This window comes from Dermacentor variabilis, chromosome 4 (genome assembly GCF_050947875.1).
Source record: "Dermacentor variabilis isolate Ectoservices chromosome 4, ASM5094787v1, whole genome shotgun sequence".
Classification (NCBI taxonomy): Eukaryota; Metazoa; Arthropoda; class Arachnida; order Ixodida; family Ixodidae; genus Dermacentor; species Dermacentor variabilis.
This window is the reverse complement of record NC_134571.1, coordinates 96,861,622-96,884,685: the sequence shown is the minus strand read 5'-3', so window position 1 is coordinate 96,884,685 and position 23,064 is coordinate 96,861,622. Positions and strand designations below refer to the sequence as shown.

The following is a 23,064-nucleotide window of genomic DNA, read 5'->3' as shown; positions in this document are numbered from 1 at the left end:
TCTCGCCATTCTGACAAGATTTGTGCATATGGAGCTTTCTGGGATCATGTTAGCTGCGCCGCACGTGGCCTCGTCTGCACACGTCACTAAACAGAGATAGCAATTTCCTTTGCCGGCATAGCTTGCGCTGAAACTGACTGCCGAACCGTAGTGACGTCACGCTCGATCCGCAGTTTGCCCGCAGCAGGTAATGGGACAAGGCACAGTAAATGTCGAACCCAACCTATTGTGTAGTTGCAGACGGCTCTGAATCGGGTCATTTTTTTGGGAGTACAGTCGACCTTCGTTAATTAGATCTCGGTTAATTCGACTTTTTGCTTAATTCATACATGCCGGAAGGTGCCGGTGACCAATGGACGAAAAGATCATTTAATTCGAACGCGAAAGCATGCCGATTTGCTTAATTCGACTACCACTGGCGCCCCCTCGAATACGCAGCGGTTACTAAACGTTCGGAAGCACAACAAATTTAGCTGACGGCACTACTTGTTTTCTAGGCAATGATGGTGACGGCAGTAATACGGCAATGGTCATTAGAACTCGCGCTGTGCCCTGGGCAACGTCTCTTTTCAGTATTCCGTTCGCGCCGATAGCAGTTGTTTGGGATCGCACCGCTGGTACGATCTGTTGGGAACTCGGCGCTGACGCCCGTGGTTGTACCTGGGTCGCAAGCCCCAAGGGTAGCGTTGGCCTGGCGGCCTGGGGTACAACTGGAAGCATCCGAAGGTCCCGGCAAAGCATGAGTCGACTGGTAACAACGAAACAACTTGTTTATTTTAACATCGCAAAGAGTTGGCGGTCAGGTTGACCGAAGTAGAGAGACGGGAGAGCACTTTACTCAACAGAAGAAATCGGAGCCCTCCTTTTGGCGTCCGGGGGCAGCTGTTTTTATACTCTCGCAGTTGAGGGCAAGAAGGAACCCCTCAAAAGACGAGCACGTGAATGTACAATGGGCTAATGGTGACGCACACTGTCGTAGCGCTGCCGTAGCACCATGTCGAGCACGATCTCGTAGCACCCTGTCGTAGCGCTGCCGTAGCACCATGTCGAGCACGATCTCGTAGCACCCTGTCGTAGCGCTGCCGTAGCACCATGTCGAGCACGATCTCGTAGCACCCTGTTGTAGCGCTGCCGGTCGGGCACAATGACTGTAATGAGAGGATGATCCCTGCTTTCGCATCGCCTGGTTCGGGCACAATGACTGGAATGAGAGGGTGATCCTTTGCGGTCGCATCGCCGCAGTCGCGCCTGGAAACACCTGCCGATGAGCGTTGCGGCGACGATGATCGGGCCAAAATGTCTGCCGCCCCGCCGCAGTCGCGCCGGCAAAACCACGTGTCGCAGGCGAAACGCAACAGACCGCCCCGCCGGGGGAAGGAGATCCCGATGGACAGGGGACTGCATCCGCTGTCCGGAGGGATGTCGCTCGATGATGCTCATAACCGAAGTCGGGCGTCCCTCGACGTTTCTTGAGCGCAGCGCACAGAGAAGGCCTCGTTCTCTCGTTCAGGTTCGCACGGGACACTGCAAAGTGACTTCGGGAGAGTTCACATTTTTGTTCTCGTTCCCGGCAAGCGTTAGAACTACGCTGAAACTCAACCGCTCAGTCAGCAAGCACGGCACAACCCTCACTAAGCCCTGCCAGGCTCTTTCCCCTTTTTATACCACTGCCTAGTTCCTTACAGTAGTCTAGCATCACTCAGAACGCGTCCACAAATTGAAAAATTGCACTAGAAAGCATATCATCACTTTGAAACACTAAACAAAAGCAATATGTTAAAAAAAAATCCTGCCTCAGGAAGAAAAACATCAGTAACAAACAATTTTGAGGCTGATTCCTACGTTAGGGGCTTCGACTTAAGCCATCGGCGTTACCGTTGAGACTCCCCTTTTTGTAACGCACCTCAAAGGAATATTGTTGTAAAGCGAGGCTCCAGCGCAGGAGGCGGCCATTTTTGGGAGAGATGGTCTGCAGCCATTGGAGAGGGCAGTGATCCGTCTCAATGATAAACCTCGAGCCGGCTAGATAGCATGACAATTTCTGAACGGCCCACACGAGACATGCACACTCTTTCTCGGTGGCGCTATACGCCTGCTCACGACTGGTCAGCTTACGACTAGCATACAGGACGGGGTGTTCTACTTCTCCATTTTCCCGTTGGCACAGTACAACGCCCATGCCTCGCTCACTAGCATCGCACTGAACAACGAACCCTTTTGTATAGTCTGGCGATCGTAGCACAGGCTGGTTTGTTAGGGCACTCTTTAGGGCGCTAAAAGCTCTTTCCTTTGTCTCGTCCCAGACGACTGTTTGAGGCTCTGTTTTTCTTAGAGCATCCGTCAGGGGAGCCGCGATATCAGAGTACCTAGGGATGTACCTCTGATAGTAGCCGGCGACACCCAAGAACGACCGAATATCGGTCTTGGTGCGCGGTTGCGGAAAGTCTCGCACAGCGGCCACTTTTATTTCAGAGGGGCGGCGACGACCCTGACCAATCACGTGACCGAGGTAGACAACCTCGGCCTGTGCTAACTGGCACTTAGGAGCCTTTACTGTCAAGCCCGCTTCGCGCAGGCGGGTTAGCACTGCCCGCAAGTGTGCCATATGCTCAGACCAGGATGCGGAGAATATCGCTACGTCGTCTAGATACGGTAAAGCGAATTCTTGCTGTCCCCGCAACACTTTATCCATGAGGCTTGAAAAACAGTATGGCGCGTTCTTCAAATTAAAACTCAACACTTTAGGACGGAATGTTCCCATTGGTGAAATGAACGCCGCATACCTACTAGCCTCTTCTGTAAGTGGAACCTGCCAATAACCCCTGACAAGATCTAGGGTGGAAATAAACTGAGCGCTACTAACTTTCTCAAGGCGCTCCTCGATGTTAGGGATCGGATAAATTTGATCCTTAGTGATGGAATTAAGCCTGCGGTAGTCGACGCAAGGACGAGGTTCCTTGCCCGGTACCTCAACTAAAATCAAAGGGGAGGTATAATCACTCTCACCTGCCTCAATAACACCGAGCTGTAGCATTTTCTTTACCTCAGCCTCCATAATATCGCTCTGGCGGGGTGACACCCGATACGCCTTGGATCGTACTAGCTCTGTGGAGGTAAGTTCTATATCATGAGTAAGTACAGAAGTCCTACCAGGCCTCTCAGAGAACAGACCTTGAAACTCTTGTAATAGCTGGTGTAGTTCGGTTTTCTGCTCGGGCGACAGCGGTGCTTTACTGATAAGGTCACTAATGACTTGACCGGTGTCTTCCCTGTTCGTCACTGAGCCTAGTCCCGGAAGCTCGACCGGAAGCTCTTCAGGAACGTTTACCATCATGCACACCACTGCTTCCCTTTGTCTATAAGGTTTGAGCAGATTACAGTGGTAAACTTGCTGTGCTTTCCGCTTTCCTGGCAGACTTACCACGTAGTTAACGTCCGACAGTTTCTGAACAATTCGTGCTGGGCCCTCCCACTGCACGTCTAGTTTGTTGTTTAGCGATGTGCGCAATATCATGACCTCATCGCCAACCTCAAAACGACGGGCCCTGGCTGTCCGATCATAATAAACCTTGGCCCTCTGCTGGGCCTTTGTCATTGCTTCACCTGACAACTCCTGTGCCCTTCTTAAGCATTCGAGGAGCTTAAGCACGTACTCCACCACGACTGGGTCGTCGCCCCTACCTTCCCACGATTCTCGAAGCATGCGAAGCGGAGATCGAAGCGAGCGACCGTACACCAGTTCAGCTGGCGAAAACCCCGTAGCCGCATGCGGCGCGGTCCTTAAAGCAAACATCACCCCAGGCAGACACAGCTCCCAGTCAGTTCGATGTTCAAAACACAACGCTCTCAACACGCGCTTCATGACGGAGTGGAGCTTCTCAACGGAATTCGACTGTGGGTGGTACACTGAGCTGTGTAACAGCTTTACCCCACACCTTTCGAGAAAAGTTGTCGTCAAAGCGCTAGTAAACACTGTGCCCTGATCTGATTGGATTTCCGCAGGGAAACCAACTCGCGCAAATATGGACAGTAGTGCATTAACTATCTCAACTGAGCTGAGTTCTTTAAGCGGCACTGCTTCAGGGAACTTTGTCGCTGGGCAGATCACAGTCAAAATGTGTCTGTACCCCGTGGCTGTTACCGGCAGAGGTCCCACAGTATCAATAACGAGCCGTCTAAAAGGCTCCGTAATGATAGGTACCAATTTCAACGGCGCCCTCGATTTGTCCCCTGGTTTGCCCACCCGCTGACAAGTGTCACATGTCCTCACGAAATGGTCTGCGTCCCGAAAACACCCTGGCCAATAGTACTCTTGCAAGAGACGGTCCTTAGTTTTCTTAACTCCAAGGTGTCCGGACCACGAACCCCCGTGTGACAAGCGCAACAGATCCTGACGATAGCATTGAGGCACGATCAGCTGATCGAACTCCACTCCTCTGCGGTCTAGATACTTCCGGTACAGGACTCCACCTCTTTCCACAAAACGCGCAGTTTTCCTGGCGATACCTTCTTTGACATTGCAGCGCACGTTTTCCAGGCTGCCATCCTTTTTTTGCTCGGCTATCAAAGCCGTCCGGCTGACTTTTAGCAACCTATCAAGTCCGTCTGACGTAGGCGCGATGAGCAAATCAGTAGATAGCTCTTCTAACTTTCCCGCGTCGGGCGTTTCCTCTCCAGTATCTGGCGCCTTTAACGTTACAGACTCAAGTTTATTCAGTTCGGGCGTGCTCGGAATATCAGCTTGCTGCGCCTCTGACCCTTTTTCGTTGTTTGATAACGTCGGCCCCGCAACTACCGCCTTTGCAGCGAGCTCCCGAACCTTCGATCTGGTTAAGGCCTGAACACTAGCTTCACCAAACAAAAGCCCCTTCTCGCGCAGGAGGTGATCGGACCTGTTTGAAAATAGGTACGGGTACTGGGGGGGCAGCATAGATGACACTGCCGCCTCCGTCTCAAGCGCTCCGAAAGGTCCTTCAATAAGCACTTTTGCTACCGGCAGACACACGCTATGAGCTTCCACGGCTTGCTTGATCCATGCGCACTCGCCCGTGAACATATGGGGTTCTACGTAAGACGGGTGAACTACATCCATCGTAGCTGCGGAATCGCGAAGCACTCGGCACTCTTTCCCGTTCACGAGGAGGTCTCGCATGTAAGGCTCGAGAAGCTTCATGTTCTCGTCAGTGCTGCCTATTGAAAAAAACACAACTTTTGGTGTTGTTTCCGGACACTGCGCCGAAAAGTGACCCGGCTTCTGGCACGTATAACAAACGCCCGCTCGCCTCATCTCGAACCGCTTTCTGCGTTTGGCTGCCGCCGTCTCTTTACGTCTGGTCGGACTGCTTTCACTCGCATCCGCACTACGCGTGTCCCCCTTTAATCTCATGGGCGTGAATTTCGGTCTCTCAAACTTCGAGCCAAATTCACCCTTTTGACCGTCCTTAGCTCCGCGAGCCCGACGCGTCACAAACTCCTCGGCTAGCTCAGCGGCTTTAGCCACCGTACAAACGTCTGGCCTATCCAAGACCCAGTATCGCACGTTCTCCGGTAACCGACTATAAAACTGTTCTAGCCCGAAACACTGCAGAACCTTATCGTGGTCACCAAACGCTTTCTCTTCTTTGAGCCACTCCTGCATGTTCGACATAAGCCTATACGCAAACTCTGTATATGACTCACTTCTGTCTTTCTCATTTTCCCGAAACTTCCGACGGAACGCCTCCGCAGACAGCCGGTACTTTTTTAGCAGACTCGATTTTACTTTGTCGAAATCCTCTGCTTCCTCTCTATCCAAGCGAGCGACTACGTCGGCCGCCTCGCCGGGTAACAAAGTGAGCAAGCGCTGTGGCCACGTTTCCCGAGAGAACCCCTGCTTCTCGCACGTTCGCTCAAAGTTAACCAGGAACAAACCAATGTCCTCTCCAAGCTTAAACGGCCGCATCAGGTCAGTCATTTTGAACAATACGCGTTCTCCTGCACCGTGTGCCTGACTTCCATTACGAGCGCGTTCCATCTCTACCTCAAGACGCTTCATTTCCAAAGCGTGTTGACGGTCACGCTCTTGTTGCTCTCGCTCTTTCTGTTCTTTACGTTCACGCTCTTCTTTTTCTTTCTGTTCTTTACGTTCACGCTCTTCTTTTTCTTTTTGCTCTTTAAGTTCGCGCTCCTGTCTTTTTGCAGTCTCCCTCTCTTCAATGGTCTCAAGGCATTCCGACAGCTCGTCATCCTCAGCCTCTAACTCAAGAATAGCCTTTAGCAGTTCAGGTTTTCTTAGTTTGTCTGAGACATCCAGACCCAACTCTCTTGCAAGCTCCAACAATTTCGGTTTGCGCAACGACTTCAAATCCATGGCTGCTCTGAATGCTGCTTTCTCTACTGCTTACTATTGTCTTGCCGCAAACTAACCCGGCAGCAACGACAACCACAATTACCAGCTCTGTTTCTGACACTAACAAAAAGCCTGGCAAAGCTCAGAAGAAGAAAGTCCCGCACTCACCAAACTTCGCAGCCAAGAGTCCAGCGCAGTCGTTCCGCTGCAGGCAACCAGTCATCACACAGGGCTCGTTGCACTGCTCCCGGATCGTCGATGAGCTGCTCAGCATACAGTCAACTGCATCTCTTCGCTGCTGGCCTCCGTTGTCGCGATCTCACCGCTGGCAGACAGTTGTTTGAAGTCGGAGGCGATCCCACCGCTGCCACCAGATGTTTGGGATCGCACCGCTGGTACGATCTGTTGGGAACTCGGCGCTGACGCCCGTGGTTGTACCTGGGTCGCAAGCCCCAAGGGTAGCGTTGGCCTGGCGGCCTGGGGTACAACTGGAAGCATCCGAAGGTCCCGGCAAAGCATGAGTCGACTGGTAACAACGAAACAACTTGTTTATTTTAACATCGCAAAGAGTTGGCGGTCAGGTTGACCGAAGTAGAGAGACGGGAGAGCACTTTACTCAACAGAAGAAATCGGAGCCCTCCTTTTGGCGTCCGGGGGCAGCTGTTTTTATACTCTCGCAGTTGAGGGCAAGAAGGAACCCCTCAAAAGACGAGCACGTGAATGTACAATGGGCTAATGGTGACGCACACTGTCGTAGCGCTGCCGTAGCACCATGTCGAGCACGATCTCGTAGCACCCTGTCGTAGCGCTGCCGTAGCACCATGTCGAGCACGATCTCGTAGCACCCTGTCGTAGCGCTGCCGTAGCACCATGTCGAGCACGATCTCGTAGCACCCTGTTGTAGCGCTGCCGGTCGGGCACAATGACTGTAATGAGAGGATGATCCCTGCTTTCGCATCGCCTGGTTCGGGCACAATGACTGGAATGAGAGGGTGATCCTTTGCGGTCGCATCGCCGCAGTCGCGCCTGGAAACACCTGCCGATGAGCGTTGCGGCGACGATGATCGGGCCAAAATGTCTGCCGCCCCGCCGCAGTCGCGCCGGCAAAACCACGTGTCGCAGGCGAAACGCAACACAGTGTTGATCTCTGTGGGCCACTGACCAACGATGACGTGCATAGCTATTGTAATACAAAGTTGAAGCTAGTCTGTTGATAGCGACAGACTACTTCAAGCAGTAGATATATTTCAATTCGTAAATTTTGTCGCCGTTTGCTCATTCGACCCTTCGGATAATTCGACCAAATAGTGCGGTTCCCAGACGATCGAATTAACGGGAATCGACTCTGCCATACATGGCCTCATTGGATGACTAGGATCTAAGCCGCACAGCTGTGACGCGCGCAACACTTTACGAATTGTAGAGTTACTGTATATGCTTTATGTGAATTTGTTTTGTAAGCAATTTCTGGCGTGATTCTATATGTGGCCGTGCGCATAATTACCGTGGGTGCCGCGCTCTTGCACTGCCATCCATATATCATCGTAGTACAACCTAAAATTAGGCTCACAGGTAGCATTTCGCAAAATATGGTTACAAATGACGCTTGTGAATGTGACAGCCACGGAAATTTACAAAAAAAGATTGTAGTTAAGAAAAGCACACCGTCTGCTTTCTTTTTTTATGAGCTGTAAGACAGAGTGCTTTTCTTGACTAATTTTGAGAAAAATCAATAGAAAGAATCAATCGAGTAAACAATAGCAAATCTCGGTTATCAATTCAGTCGATCGTTTACATTCCCTTTGTGGACAGGAAAGGAGCATCCACATATAGGCTGCAGCTGGTGTCGGAAAGTAATTGCCGAACACTTAACTTTCAGCGTAACTATTGCTCGGATATCCGATTAGCATATACTTACCCAAATAAGCCGCACGAGACGGGCGAGAAACATTCTTTTTTTTTTGTCTCTTTCTGTTGTTTTCTGAGAGAGACTTCTTTGCATTCGAGATGTCTTTGCGTGTGGGCTGCTTCGTTTCGTTGCCTTCGCCATAACTTTCTCCGTTCCAGCTCGTTCCGAAGCACGAGGTTGCGGGATCGAATCCCGGCCACGGCGGCCGCATTTCGATGGGGGCGAAATGCGAAAACACCCGTGTACTTAGATTTAGGTTCACGTTAAAGTACCCCAGGTGGTCAAAATTTCCGGAGTCCTCCACTACGGCGTGCCTCATAATCAGAAAGTGGTTTTGGCACGTAAAACCCCAAATATTATATTATTATTATTATACAGCTCGTTCCGATCCCCTTCCGCGCTCTTTGACCTCGTTTTCCAGGATTGTGCTGGCGGTCGGCATGGGCTACTTGTCGGCTATCCACATAATGCGGCAGATCTACGACTACGGGGGCTACCATCTGGACGTGACCGGGTAATCGTGCACACTATTTGCCTTCCGCTTTAGCCCTGTTATATATCACGTGTTCTGCGTAACTTGTGCCAAAATGTAAAGAAAAAGAAATGCAAGCGCCACGTAGCTACATGGAACCAAGGTAACGATGTTTGCCATCGCTCGGAGTAAGTCAGCCTAATTGCTTGTGCTTCGCCTAACTACAGGATTAATAAATAAAATATTATTACTAAATCAGCTGCCCAAGTTTTATATTCAGACCAAAATTGCCGTAGAAAATTGTAGACCATCATGAAAATTTTCCGATCCAGCTGTCTGTTGCGCTATACGTGCTACACGAAGGTTCTTTTTCCAAGCCTGAAAGAAAGCCCGCGAAACATGAAAAAGTTCCGCGCGACGACTTTTTGCACCTCGGTTCAGTCCAGTCACGTGGAACTTGCGTAGTTTAAAATTTCGGCACAAGTTACGTTGGACACGTTACATCTACTACCCGTAATCGCGGCCCTTGGTATACCATGTCGATATTATAATGAATGAATGAATGAATGAATGAATGAATGAATGAATGAATGAATGAATGAATGAATGAATGAATTTTTGCAGCGCCATAAAGCGCGCAGTGATACATCCCAGACTTCAATGTGCGAGTGTTTTATTTGTTCTTCCGGTTATTGGAGCGCGCGTCTTGCTTACGATGGCGTGTAAAGAGCGCTGCAGACGAAGACGGATGTATACGTTTTCCTTAACCGTTCATTTTTTTTTCTTTATCTTTTGATTAGTATTGTTAACGTAACGAGAACGAGAACTTAGAAGTTGCTTGGCAACAAAGTTGAGCGATAAGAAAAAAGAATGAGAGTAAAGAAGATGCAAGGGGGAAAAAATGAGAAGCGACATCGACGTAAGTTATTTGGCGTACGGGTACGTTATGTATTTCCGACCACCAGCGCGGTTGCCATTGTCACAGTCATATCTGCTTCAGCTATGTGTTCGGTGTATGCGTTAAAGGCGATACTTGCACGTATATAAGCGCACTTAGCAAACACATAAAAGCTAGACAGACGTTGCATTAGTCGTGCCTCGTTAGAATTCGTTAGCATAGTGAAGTGAGCTAACGCGGCACCGAGACATAGATAGATAGATAGATAGATAGATAGATAGATAGATAGATAGATAGATAGATAGATAGATAGATAGATAGATAGATAGATAGATAGATAGATAGAAAGAAAGAAAGAAAGAAAGAAAGAAAGAAAGAAAGAAAGAAAGAAAGAAAGAAAGTAAGAAAGAAAGAAAGTGTGTGTGTGTGATTTCATTAAAAGCGCAGCATTACTGACTTCATTTGCATTTGTATTTCTGGCATGCAATTTCCCTCCCACAGTCCGCTTATGGTGGCCACGCAGAAGGTGACCAGCATAGCTTTCAACCTGCACGACGGTCTTACAGAGAAAAAGGACATCATCCTGCACCCCGAGCAGAGAAGGCAGATGATAAGGTGAGGGTGGCATATACGTATGCATGGCAACCCATATCAATTTGCACATCTGCCAACTCTCCCGAATTTTAAAAAAAGTTTTCGAATTTTGGATCGTTCTACGATCTCGCGAATGTTGAGTCAATATTTACGAAACATGTTTTGTTTTTTGGCAAAAAAAAAAAAAACTTTAAAGGGATTGGAAGACGGCTTAGCGCAAGGCGGTAAGGTAATACGTGCAAGAAAGCAATTGCATTGGAACCTTGGCCGTCCGCCCCCTCTTGACAGCGCAAGGTGCCAAATGATATGCACCAGAGGGCTACGTGCTTCGAACAAGCTTATTCTTACCAAGTTCCTGAAGCCCGCCAAATCGGCTGCATTGCGCTCATTGATAAAGTCATCGCGTGATCTAAAAACATTGCGTAGATTATCGGTCACTGCTGTTACAAATTTGCTTCGGCTGCTTGTACGCTGCATCAATAGGTAAATAGTGGTTAATAAAGTGCGTATGTTCTCTATAAAAGGTGTGCGCTCAGGGAAAAAAAGGAAAGAAGAAAGAAAAACTCGTGATATCCCCCTCCCCTCTTTCCTTTGTGTCCATAGGATTTTTGGGGAATTTTAATGTTCACAGGTTGACAGACATGCTTTTATGTACAGGCCTAAAAACTAGGAATGCCTCCTGGCGGTGTTTGAGCTAAATCGGTGTCGTTGAGCGGTCGCCTCAAGCCAAGTGCTGTCGACCCTTAATCTCATGTTGAATGCACGAGATCGACGTGGAGAAAGTCGAGCGGTGACGCACGAGCAGCTGAGACTTCGATCGAGCACTCCATGAATTTATTCGTATATTTTGCTAACAGCGAAGTAACAGAGTTTACGCACGACAAAGTTCCGTGTGGAGTCGATCACTCTTTTTTTTTGTTCTTCACATCTTAGACAAGTAGGAACCAAGTTTAGCTAACGCTGTTTTAACCATTGAATGTACGCAGAAGTTTAGCTCTTAGATGCGCTTGAGCGCGTGCGACGCGAAATGTTGTGACGGCGCACTTCTTTTTTTTTTTTGACAACGTGGTCGTTGTCAGGTGTAGCTGCGGTTCATAGATCTATAGCACAAGGTCGCGGGTTCGCTTCGCTGCCGCGGCTGCTGCGTTCTAATGGAGCAGCAATGCGAAAGTGACCGCGAAATTGTATATCTAAATGGTGGCTACAGGTAATGTCATGCAATGGGCCAGATCTAATCCATAGGCGTTCGCTATGGCGTTTAACTTAGCCCAGGTGTTACGGTCGGCCGTTTGATCGTTGAAACCCGCCAACCAATCCGGATCTCTGCGTCTGTTGCAAAAGACTGCGCAAAAAAGAAAGAAATATGGATTGCGCGTACTCGAACGATGAAAGGAAAGAGCAGACAGCATGCTGTAACAGTACCGCCAGGTTATTTCGTCATGTCTTTAAACCAGTTGTGTTAAGGAAAAAAAAAGTATATTGCTATGGTTAACGACTCTACGAATTCGGGTTTCGTATTTCGTGCTTGCTGGTTCGCATTGCAAGTGCTGCTGCCGCTATACTGCTGAATACAAGCTTGCGGGATCTTTTTCCTGCTGCCGCGACCGCATAGCGATGAGTACAGATTGCAGATGCGCTCGCACGCTTAGATCATTTCGTGTGCGTAAAAAAAGAAAATGAAAAAGAAAAAGGCAGATGTTCGAAAGTAATAGGAATTCCTCCACAACGGCGCCTCTCGTTTCTTTGGGAGCTTAATATCCGCCGTCACTTAGCCTGTGCCGGATGTCCAATTCACCCTGTCTGCCAGTTATGGCCAAGTAGGGGAGCCGCTCTTTGTATCTGTCCTTTGACATTCATACTGTGGGCGACGCTATTTAAACTTTAGCAAGGGTATTGCTCAGCCTTTCCGGTCGTCAATATAAATTCAGCTTCGCCGATATTAGTCGTCATGTCCGGTATTACAAACCTCGCAAGGTATCGCCAAACTAACTTGGTTACATCATCATCATCAATATTATTTTATTTATTTGGTGGCAACAGTATTGCGACCAAATGAGGTAAAGAATGTCCGTTCCACTACTTCGCTGCGAACATCCACTCCAAATGCCGGCGAAAATTTATTGAGAGAACCACTGTAGCTATTGCAATAAAAATTTAACGAGTTGTAGGGCAATTCAAAGGTGATGTGTAGAATAGCGCAACTTTAGATGTTAGCTATATGTTCCTATAGTTATGCATCAACTATAGGTGATACGTAATTCGGAACATAGAAACGGTAAACTCAGAAATAATCAGAACAGCGCCGAATCTCGTATCTTCTCGTTCTTTCGGTACTGAGTTTGGCGCCGTTTGTTAGAAAAGGTGATGTGTGGGCAAGATTTAAAAAAATTATGGGGTAATAAGTGCGCTGTGTAATTCTATGCGGTGTTCAGGAGGGCGTCGTTTCAGAGCTGTCGGGCGACCACGATGAAACTTGGAAGGAATATAATCTGTTTTAGGAGGAACACGGTGGAGAAATCTTAAGGTGTTTGAAGGCGCCGCAGATAATTAGTGCTTAGGACTAACTGCTGATCTTCTTAACGCTTGCTGAAGGACTACTAGTTTGCGGGACTACTAGTTCGCTAAGAATATATACACTAGGCGCCGATATGCGTAGGAATATAAGTTGTGCGTTGAGAGACACATGCTAGAGAAACTTAAACAAAACATTTAGTTACGTTAACGGTGCTGTAGAAACGTTTTGTAGAAACTCGTCCGAGCTGCAAATGAAACTTAAGAATAGTTGCTGTAAGTAAACGGCTCGACCTTTCTGCTTGAAACTTCGACATTATGCGACAAGCACTCTCAGCTTAAGGATTGTTTCATGAAATTACTTTTTTTCTAAGTTCAGTATTTTTTTTTATAAGTTCAGTACTGTTAATCCGAGAGCGTTAACTCTAAGTGGCCTTGCGTTCAACGATGGCGACGCAGCAGCAGTGGCTCAGCCTGACGCTCGAAGGCGGTGAGGAAAAGTACACGATGACTGCGAAAAAAAAAAATAAATAAAGAAGGTTTCACGGGAACCGCGTTTCTCGAACTTTGGATCGCTGGAATTCGGGCCTTGATTTTGCAGCGTTGCACAAGTTTGCAAGGCCTTCCCTTGATGCATGAAAAAAAAAAACAGAAGATAAAAGTTTTGCATATAAACGAAAAGACGAGCACGAGATAGTATACAGAAAAAAAAACATAGGCGACAGGACGAGTGCTGGCGTCTATGCGGTTTTCTAACTACTTCGGGCTCGACTTTTCGTACTCACGAATATGCACTAAATATGCACAAGTTAGTTTGCTGCGCGTGCATGAACTCAATACTCCGCAAGACAAACACGTGCATCTAACTGGAGCGTCCAGCCTGGTGGCTGCTTCTGCGGCGCATACACACACTCATTCGCACGAAAAAAAAAATGAAAATAATAAACAAATATTGCGAGATTTGCGAGTCGTGGACTTCCAACATGGTTGTCACACGGCAGTGTCAAATTCTGTTAGATGCAGTAAAACCCAGGGCCCCGTTATGCGCAGGTTCTTCACGGCTTTATAAAAGTGAGGAGTAGTACCGACAGACGCGTCATTTCGCTCTCTTTTTTTTTTAAGCATGCTTTGCTGGACGCCCAAAAGAAAGCGCGAATTCTCCTGCCTCTAAAGCACTCTTCTAAGGTATCGACACTCAGAAGCTGACCACTGTTGGTTGACGACGGCACGAAATATCTTTTTCCGTTTACCGACCAGAACAGTCTAGGTGCTAAGATGCACCTCGATATAGACATCTGCAGCCATCGAAACGTGTGACGCCTGTTGGACAAGTCCCGACGAGACGTTCCGGAAGTGCTAGCGCGAGATGGCGATTAACCTGCCGCTAGACACGGGAGTAGCCAGAAATGGGGCTATCACATATCACAATAGACTGGAGGAGGAAGAAGTAGACCCGCTTCGGATTCGCAGTGAAAGGAAGGCGATGGCGGCAGTTACGCATTCTGTTGCGCAGAGGAAAATAGCGATCACGGCTATGGTGACCGCCAATTAATGGGAGTTGGCGCAGAAGCGTTTTTCAATTGTGCCTATTATAATTTTGGATGTTGTATAATTTGTCTTGCTTTTTTTAAATTAAGGTCCCCTTTAGACCCATGCGCAGTGCAGCGTTAGGCGGCGCTGTAAGCGTGCGGTATATGCCCAGAGTTATTGTGTCCCACTGTATTTGTGACCGAGCGGCTACCGCTTGTTATTGTTGCGTGACAAGTGGAGGCTGACGATTTTGTTCGCTGTTTTATGGGAATTCAGAAAGGAAACGAGCACGTTTTGCTTTAATTGTTCCCACGATAGAACTTTGTGATACGAACTTAAATATTAAGTTATGATGTTTTACGTGCCGCAAACACGATCTGCTTACAAGGCACGCCGTATAGTAGAGGTCTCCGGAATAAATTGGACCACCCGGGGTTCTCCTAATTAATTTTTAAAATTTAGTTCTGGGGCTCTACGTGCTAGAACCACGATTTGATTATGAGGCACGCTGTAGTGGTGGACTCTGAAAATTTGGACCGACTGGGGTGCTTTAACGTGCACCTAAGTCTAAGTATACGGGCGTTTTCGCATTTCGCCCCCATCGAAATGCGGCCGCTGTGGCCGGGATTCGATCCCGCGGCATCGTGCTTAGCTGTTCAATAGCATAACAACTAAGCGACAACGGCGGGTGATACGAACTTGAAACATGCTAAGATCAATCAATCAATCAATCAATCAATCAATCAATCAATCAATCAATCAATCAATCAATCAATCAATCAATCAATCAATCAATCAATCAATCAATCAATCAATCAATCAATCAATTAACGACCACCGGGTCAGCCCTTAAGCCTGAGTGCGCGCATGCATACAGTTAAAAGGAATCATCTGCAAGATAAAGTAAGTAAAAAAAAAGAGACAAACGATAAACAAGAAATGACACGAACTGGGCGTTATAGGAGAAAGCATACAAAAAGAAACAACAAAAAGTAAGTTGAAAAAAAAAAGGAGCGGAAAAGGACTTGAACAGTGTGTGAAAATTACTATGAAGCAACAATGCCAAGCTGAAAAAAAATGACAGCAATATCAAGATCAACAAAACAATTGTTATAAGGACTCTGTATTCCTTGGACAGCTGAGTGTTGAATGTGGCAATCGGGAACGTGGAAAGTTCTGTGGTCCCTGGGGACATCTGACGCGTAATTCTAAATACAATACAACTGAGGAGCTCGGGGCGGATGAGGCTACTATGAAGGAGTTTGAACATGCAGGGACAGCAGGTCAGCACGATTACGTTGGCAGGAAGTGATGACAGGGACGTTAATCCAACAGCGTCCCGAACAAGACGCAGCGCCATTATTAGAGAAGCGGCTATATATGTTTAGAAACCTTTTTTTGGACCCGTTGTACGATGTTGCCGCTGAATTTAGAAGTGCCATTCCAGACCACCGGTGCGTATTGAAGACGAGGAAGACATATTGCTGCGTACAACTTGCGGAAATGTGTAAAAGAACTGAATTCTCTCGATAGCCTGCAAACAAAACCGAAAGAACGCAGACTCCGCATTGCAGCATGTTTAGTATGAGAAGAAAAATGTAAAATTGCGTCGTAGAGTAGGCCAGGATCACGGATCTCAAAGACCTTAGATAACGAAATGGAATTCACAGAATAAGAAAACGGAATACTTGTTTTGTCGAGTGAAAGCCATAACTTTTGTTTGAGCAGCATTCAAGGTGAGGTCATTATTTTGAACCATGCAGGAAAAAGAAAAGAACAAGAAAGACCGGTCGGACTTCGTGATTGCCACAGTCGTCAACAGTGTGGATTTCCTTGAAAATCTTGATGTCGTCGGCATACTGAAGGAAAGAGGAATGCCGAATAGCGGAAGAAACGTCACAAACAAATAAATATGAGAAGGAGTGGTCCCAGTACTGACCCTTGAGGGGCGCCGCTAATTGCCTTGTACAAAAATGACGTTTAGCCATTTAGCCTTACCATGACATGACATCAAGAAGGTAGCCGTGCAAGAGATGGACGACAGAAGAGTAGGCACCGAAGTGCGTAAGCTTAACCAGAAGGCAGTGAGTGGCCGATGACGTCAAAAGCTTTGCCGAGGTCGCAAATAATAATAATAATAATAATAATAATAATAATAATAATAATAATAATAATAATAATAATAATAATAATAATAATAATAATAATAATAATAATAATAATAATTATTATTATTATTTTTACCAGCCCATTCTTGAACGCCTGGGTTAAGCTATAGGGCACGCCGCGGCTGTTAGTTGTGTGAGGGATAAACGCACTTGCATTGCAGGTTCGACGGACCGCCGTGTTCCTGAAATGTTTACGGCCCAGCCGTGCCATGCTTGCGGCGTCTCTCTATCTCTCTTTCTTTCCTTGTGCCGTAAATAGCGCGCGTTCATAATTTGCTGTTTTCGTCTGGCCTGCAGTTCACGTGCTCAGCCGTGGCGCCGCCGTTGGCTGTACACTGACAGCCGATATAGCAGTGCGTTGAACGGGCTCTCGTTTTTTTTCTTTTTTTTTTCTTAAGCTGTTGTAGCTGCGAACGGAATTCGAGGCGAGCGCGAACCGACCGAAGAGTGCTGCTTACGACTGACGCGCCACATGCTGGCGGCGAAATGAAACTCGTGGACCGCTAAAGACGGCTCGAAATGGCTAATTAGCCGACAAAGAAAAGGGGGAGAGGGAAGGTGCTGAATGGAAACACTGTTTATTTTGGCTTTGCTAACCGTCAGTGCCTAGATTTCGTTTTGTAGTCGGGCTCGAGAAAGCGTCGTAATTTATAGATAGTTCTGTTCTCCACAGGTGGTGCCACATCGAGCGTGCAGACAAAACACCGCGCTAGCTTTGCCTTGCTAAGCACAGGGCTGCGTGTTCGATCCCGGCCGCGGCGGCAGCAATTCTGTGGAGGCGAAATGCAGAAAGAAAAGCCCTCGTGTACTTGTATTGAGGTGCACGTTAAACAGCTTCCGTTGGTCAAAATTAGTTTTCAGTCCCGCCTCATAAGTCATATCCTGGCCTTGGAACGTGATCCCCCCCCCCCCCCCCTTTTCAAGATTTTAGTTATCGGATGACTGAAGGATGACTGAAGTTTGCTCCTATGTTCTAAGCTCTCCAAGCGCTGCTCGCTCACTTGTAAACGCCATGCAAGATAGCCCTTGAAAAAAAAAATAAAAAGTGGGAATTTACATGTCAGAACAGCAACATGATTATGAGACACGTCGTAGTGGGGGACTCGGGATTACTCTGGCCACCCGGGGTTCCTTAACGCGCACCCAGTGCACGGTACACGTAGGTTTCTGCATTTCACCCCAATCGAAACGCTGTCGCCGTGGAAAGCAAAAAATACTGGTGAGAGCAGTGATATTTAAAATTTGTCGCGTACATATTTGAAACACTTCTGATTGGACCTGTGCTGAAAGTTTGAGTAATAAATATTATGCGTAAAGTGTTTTCGCAAAGCGAACTGGCAGATAGGCGACTCAATGTTTGCTTTCGGTGTCACTGCGTTGTGTAGCGGATTGACTTCTTTCATTGTTTGTCACAGCGTTTCACGTCGATAATATTTTTCAGTGAGCCGTACAGGCGCTTCCCTAATACACCAGATACGATAGAGTAGACGATTTCATATTTGACGTTCCTGCGGAGACTTCTCGTATGGAGTCTGCATACTGTGACTTGACAAAACTCACTAAAGAATTGAAGAAAAAAAGTTGTCAGTCAGTTCTGCAACTGTATACGCTTTTCGTGAGGTGCTGCAAGATATGCGACGAAGCTCCATCTTCAATCTAATTGGCGCCCGACACAGATATTTCCGGCCACGTGGTTCCAGCGATCAGCTGGCTGCTGAGGTTGGGCATTTCTTATCGCCACCGTATAGTAACTAACCACCTCCTTCTCACAGCGAGGGGTTTCGCGACGGTCGCCGCAGCCTATACCTTCCGGCAGCGCGTGCTCAGACAGCACGAGCGCTCGAGATCGAACTCAGATAAGTAAGGAACAAGCGCGGTTGTGCAAGGAAGGAAGGCGTGTTGAACTGGCTGGCGGCTCCTGTGCGCAGCCGACGGCGTAGCTCGAAACGCATCGCCCCCGAGTTTCAGACAAGTGTTGCCAGGCGCTGCACGAAATAAAACAACCTTTCCTTTTTTTTTCGTTTTCTCTTCCTTCTCTTTCGTCCTCTTTATATTAACCACCTCGTGCTAAGAAGGCCCGTTCTGGTCAGATTGCCAAATTGATTCTGCGCTGGTCTCCGTTAGACGTCGCGAGGGAAAGCCGCCCGGCAGCACAGACCGCTGATTGCTATTTTACTGCTTTCGAATGGTTAAGAGTATGCATCGAGCGAGATAGTGCGTGTTGTACGCGCCCGCGGGATATTTCGCTCCCTTCTTGGCCACCACACGTGCTCCTCATTATTTCGGGGGATCGCGTGCTCAGAGCTGTGACTCGGGCAACTGTTCTCGCTCTAACGTCGCCTTCGTGAGAGAGCGGCACCACTCAGTATTTCGGTCCTCTGATGTTATTTATTTTTTCGTTTTTTGCCGCGAAGATGGGAACGCTGGATTACGAATGGGCGTGAACGGAAAAAGCTTGCATCGCCGAGACACGCCGTGTGTGCTATAGTTAACGATCGGTGCCGACTTTTCCTTTCGGCGAATCATTTATCCGTCTTGCGAAACTCGTCTCACTCATTACTCGCGCGTAGGCAAACTTGTTTCAAACGGAGCCGTTCCGTATTTTAATGCTAACGATAAAACGCGCTTGAATATGAAGGCAACAGCCGGACGTTATTGCGCACTGTTGCGAAAGTTGGATTGCTCTGTTGAAACCCGCGTGGCGCTTATAACCCATAAAGATAAAGCGTGGACACCTGTATACGCCTTCGTCTTATATATATATATATATATATATATATATATATATATATATATATATATATATATATATATATATTGTGGGAATTTATAAGCTATTCTTTGTCATCTGTACATGATCATCATCATGTGGGGTTCATATGGGGTTCTTCTTCATCATCGCTTGTGGGGCTGTGGGGATGGCTCTCGAGTGTGATCCGTGCTGTGGGCGTGGTCGGTTCGCCCAGGCTTTGACGCGGAATAAACGTCGTGATAACTGCTGCGTCACAATATATATATATATATATATATATATATATATATATATATATATATATATATATATATATATATATATATATAATATTACCGGGCATCACGTTATCGTGTATACTAAGAGGCGTAGCTTAGTATACACGATAACGTGCTGCCCGGTTATTTCGAGCGAATCGATAGCTGAGGGGGCAGCGAGCGCCCTAGATTTTGTTTACGGAAAGCCGGGGCCCGACCAAAACGTCGCCAGGCCGTTTCGGCACGCTAGGCGAACAAGAAATAAACGAACCAAGGCGTGACCTAACTGCATTTACGCGAGAATCGATGGAGACTTCGTCGGTTTCATTTCCTCGCGCGCTAACGTGTTGCCGATGCGATAATAAATTCAAACAGACAAGAATGTATCTAGGTGTATGCCGTGCGTTTTTATTCAAGTAATGTTTTAGATCGCGCGGTATTTTGAAATAGACCTCCTGTGGCAGGTAGCACAAACTCCAGTCGTTTAGCTGGATTGCATTAGAAGAGGCGGACGTGCACGAGAAATGGAAATGCATAATATAGACTAATTAACGAAATCACTAACATACTTTTTATTGATCACCTTACGGCACATACCGTATTGCAGTTCATGAATTGCAGCCGATTACATTTCAAGGCGTGTCCACATGAAACGAACTTTCAGGATGACAACACTTTCGAAATACTTGTTCGCGAGAAGTGTGGTGACATTCGTGGGCGTTGCAGTTACCTTCTTGTGGCAATACATAAAATGGCGGTTTGTTAAAAAGTGAATGGAACAGCAGTGCATTTTACCGCAAGTTTCACAGTGCATGCATATATATATATATATATATATATATATATATATATATATATATAGGAGGCGACCGACCAATAGTAAACAGCACGTATACCGACAAAACGCTTTGTGAATTTGGTCCCTTGTCTTTTGAACAAATACATAGTTATTTTCTAACCCTTTGAGGGTCACACTTTTAATGCGTCTGCATTATATATAGAGTGTCAGCGTAAAAGAGTGTGTGTGTCTGCGAAGTGTGGGAAGCCGACGTGGTAGAGGTATAGAGTGTACGTATGTATGTACACCCATGAGCAAAAGTATACGGACCAGAGGGTCGCCGAAAAAAACAAACAAACAAACAGAATTTCTTCGTAATTAACACGCACAAACGGAAACTGATGAGTGCACTGGAAAATTCGTGATGCCAAGTTTGGACTGCAGTCTCGAATTTCAAGCTTCATCAACTGACAGAGCAGCAGAAAATGAGTTTTATCGCGCAATCCCTGGTCCGTATACTTTTGCTCACGAGTGTACGTACGTACCTGTGCCTGTGCGTTTAGTGCAAACCACCGTCAGTTGCGCTTCGCTCCTTCAAGAGGCAGTGCATGCTTCGAGGGCGCTCCTGAACAAGACTTTGCAAAATGTGGTGAACGCGGTTTATATATCACGGATCCAGGACCTTAGAGAGGTGCGACGTAAGGCTGACGCATCTCTGTCGTTTACCTCTTAAGTTTTTTATGGCAGATTTAGTTTGTACAGGGAGACTTATTTCGAGAGAAGAAAGAAAGATAACGAGCAAAATAATTTTAGGGTGCCAATAAAGCGACCAAAAATAATGCGTGCAGTTTCATTCATAATTTAATAACTGAGTACATGATGTACTAGCACAATTATTTCTTTACGAATGTGATATAGTTTATCAGCGTTTGCTGGAACGGCCTCAGAGCTTTGAAGCGCTTGGATGTAAAGCACGGAATGTCCCCGTACCTCTGACACCAATGTCTTCAAATGAAAATAGCGCCGGAATCTGGCCAGGTTAAAGAAGGAAAGAAACTGAAAAATTTTTCGGTATTCCTGCCCACAAGATCACCTTGTCGGCCAAGTTTACCAAGCCGGGCGGCCCAGAACGACCACCCCAATGGATACAATGGAAATTTGGAACATGATTTAAAATCGGCCTAGCAAAATGCAATGTTTATATAAGATTTTTCTGTGCGAATACAAACCTGGCACTTTTGGTGTTCTTATGACGGGATGCTCTAATTAGTGTCTTTGACAATGTGTTGTTCTGGCGAAATTCGAATCTTCTGAAAGTACATTGAGTGACGAAACTTTAGCCTGGCTGTTTTTCCTTCTACGTGCTAAGGCTTCATTTTCTTTCTTTTCACGCGAACGCCAAAGCAAGAACGTAACAAGGTAACACGAGCTTAGTGTTACCTTGTACCTATACTATATAAACCTATACTGCGCGAAACGCAGTATAAGATAATGGAAGCATGCAAGTCCTGGGCGCTCCTTCGTGCTTTTAGCGATGCACATAATCGTTAAAGCCCGATATTCACTGTAGTCATCGTTGGATCAAGTTGCGGTTTTGGATGTTGGTGTTGTCTTTTGCCACTGTTCGCCGTTTGTCGCAATTGCTTTGATTGTTATTGGGCTGCTTGTATTTATCATTCGTCTCCCTCCCCCAACAGCTGGCATGGAACTTAATACAGCTTAGACCGTTTGAATTTGTTAATGTTCTCATTGTATACGGGGTACTCTTGGGCATAGATACACTGCTACGCTATTCCCGCCCACGGCTTCATTACACCGCCTTCTTTGCCTCATTTAATGGCACTGGGCATGCAGGTTTAATCGATATTTCACGTTGAAAGCGCGCTGCCAAACATGCGGTGCTTCCGATCAGATTTCAAGCGGAAAAGCGACATAAAAGAATCGCAGTTTCGCCCGAAAGGGGAAGCATCGATTGCGTTAGCAAATTTGTGGACAACTAGGTATAGGAAGTAAGGATAGTAGTTTTATCGTCCGTATAAACATATAAGCATAGACATACTAACGAAATAAACGAGCACGGTGTCACGTGCACACAAACAAACGTGAACACATCTTGCTTGATGACCGCGGAAACTCGCTGTCAAAATGCTGGGGTGAGGAAGCGCGGCAGCAGCGCCGGCGAGCGAATTAACCCTCGTGCTGTGTCTCGTATCAACGCGAACTAAGCTGCAAAAGCACAGCGCGGCGGACTCTGTCCCCGTCGCAGATGGCTTTCAATATACAGCTGCCCGGAGTTCTCTCCCCCTCCTACGCTCCTACCGGAGCCACGCGCGCGACGGAATACGGCGCGGTTCCTCCCCGCTTTCCTCCCTTACGTAAGCGAGATTGAGTCGCGATTGCCGGCTCACTCTTTCACTCTCACATACAGCACGCGGCACGCGGCGACGATTTTCTCGCCCTTGCACTTAATACTCTGCCTCACAGCGACGCCAAAGGCAGAAATGCGCCTGGAGTGTCCATATAATTGCTATCGCAATAGTAAACCTAATGTGCGATAATTAGGTGCACGTTGGTGTACTCCTGCGTACCGACAGCAGTGCGTTTAAAATGAAAGAACATCCCCGTTGAGCAAACCTGTACCCCCCGTTTCGCAGTAACGTGGTAGCGAAGTGAATGCCATCCGTCCTTTCGCGCTCGATATAGCAAACAGAGCAGTGTGACGCGGTATGATGTTCTCCGTATACAGACGCGTGTATTCGCGTGATCACGCTCGGGTTTGGCAGACACCAAACGTACAGCGCGTTCTTTGCTGTGCCGAGTTATTGTACAACCGCGTGGTTGCACAGAGGCAATGTAAGCGTGTGACG

General features: G+C 47.2%; 1 protein-coding gene across 1 annotated transcript in view; it reads left to right on the top strand.

The window, feature by feature from the left end:
* oys (lysophospholipid acyltransferase 6) overlaps positions 1-23,064 on the top strand; it is a 67,490-nt gene that overhangs the window by 23,230 nt on the left and 21,196 nt on the right. Inside the window, exons 4-5 of the mRNA XM_075689885.1 lie at positions 8,659-8,751; positions 10,109-10,222. Coding sequence (XP_075546000.1) covers positions 8,659-8,751; positions 10,109-10,222 — 207 coding nt within the window. The remainder of the gene's footprint in view (positions 1-8,658; positions 8,752-10,108; positions 10,223-23,064) is intronic.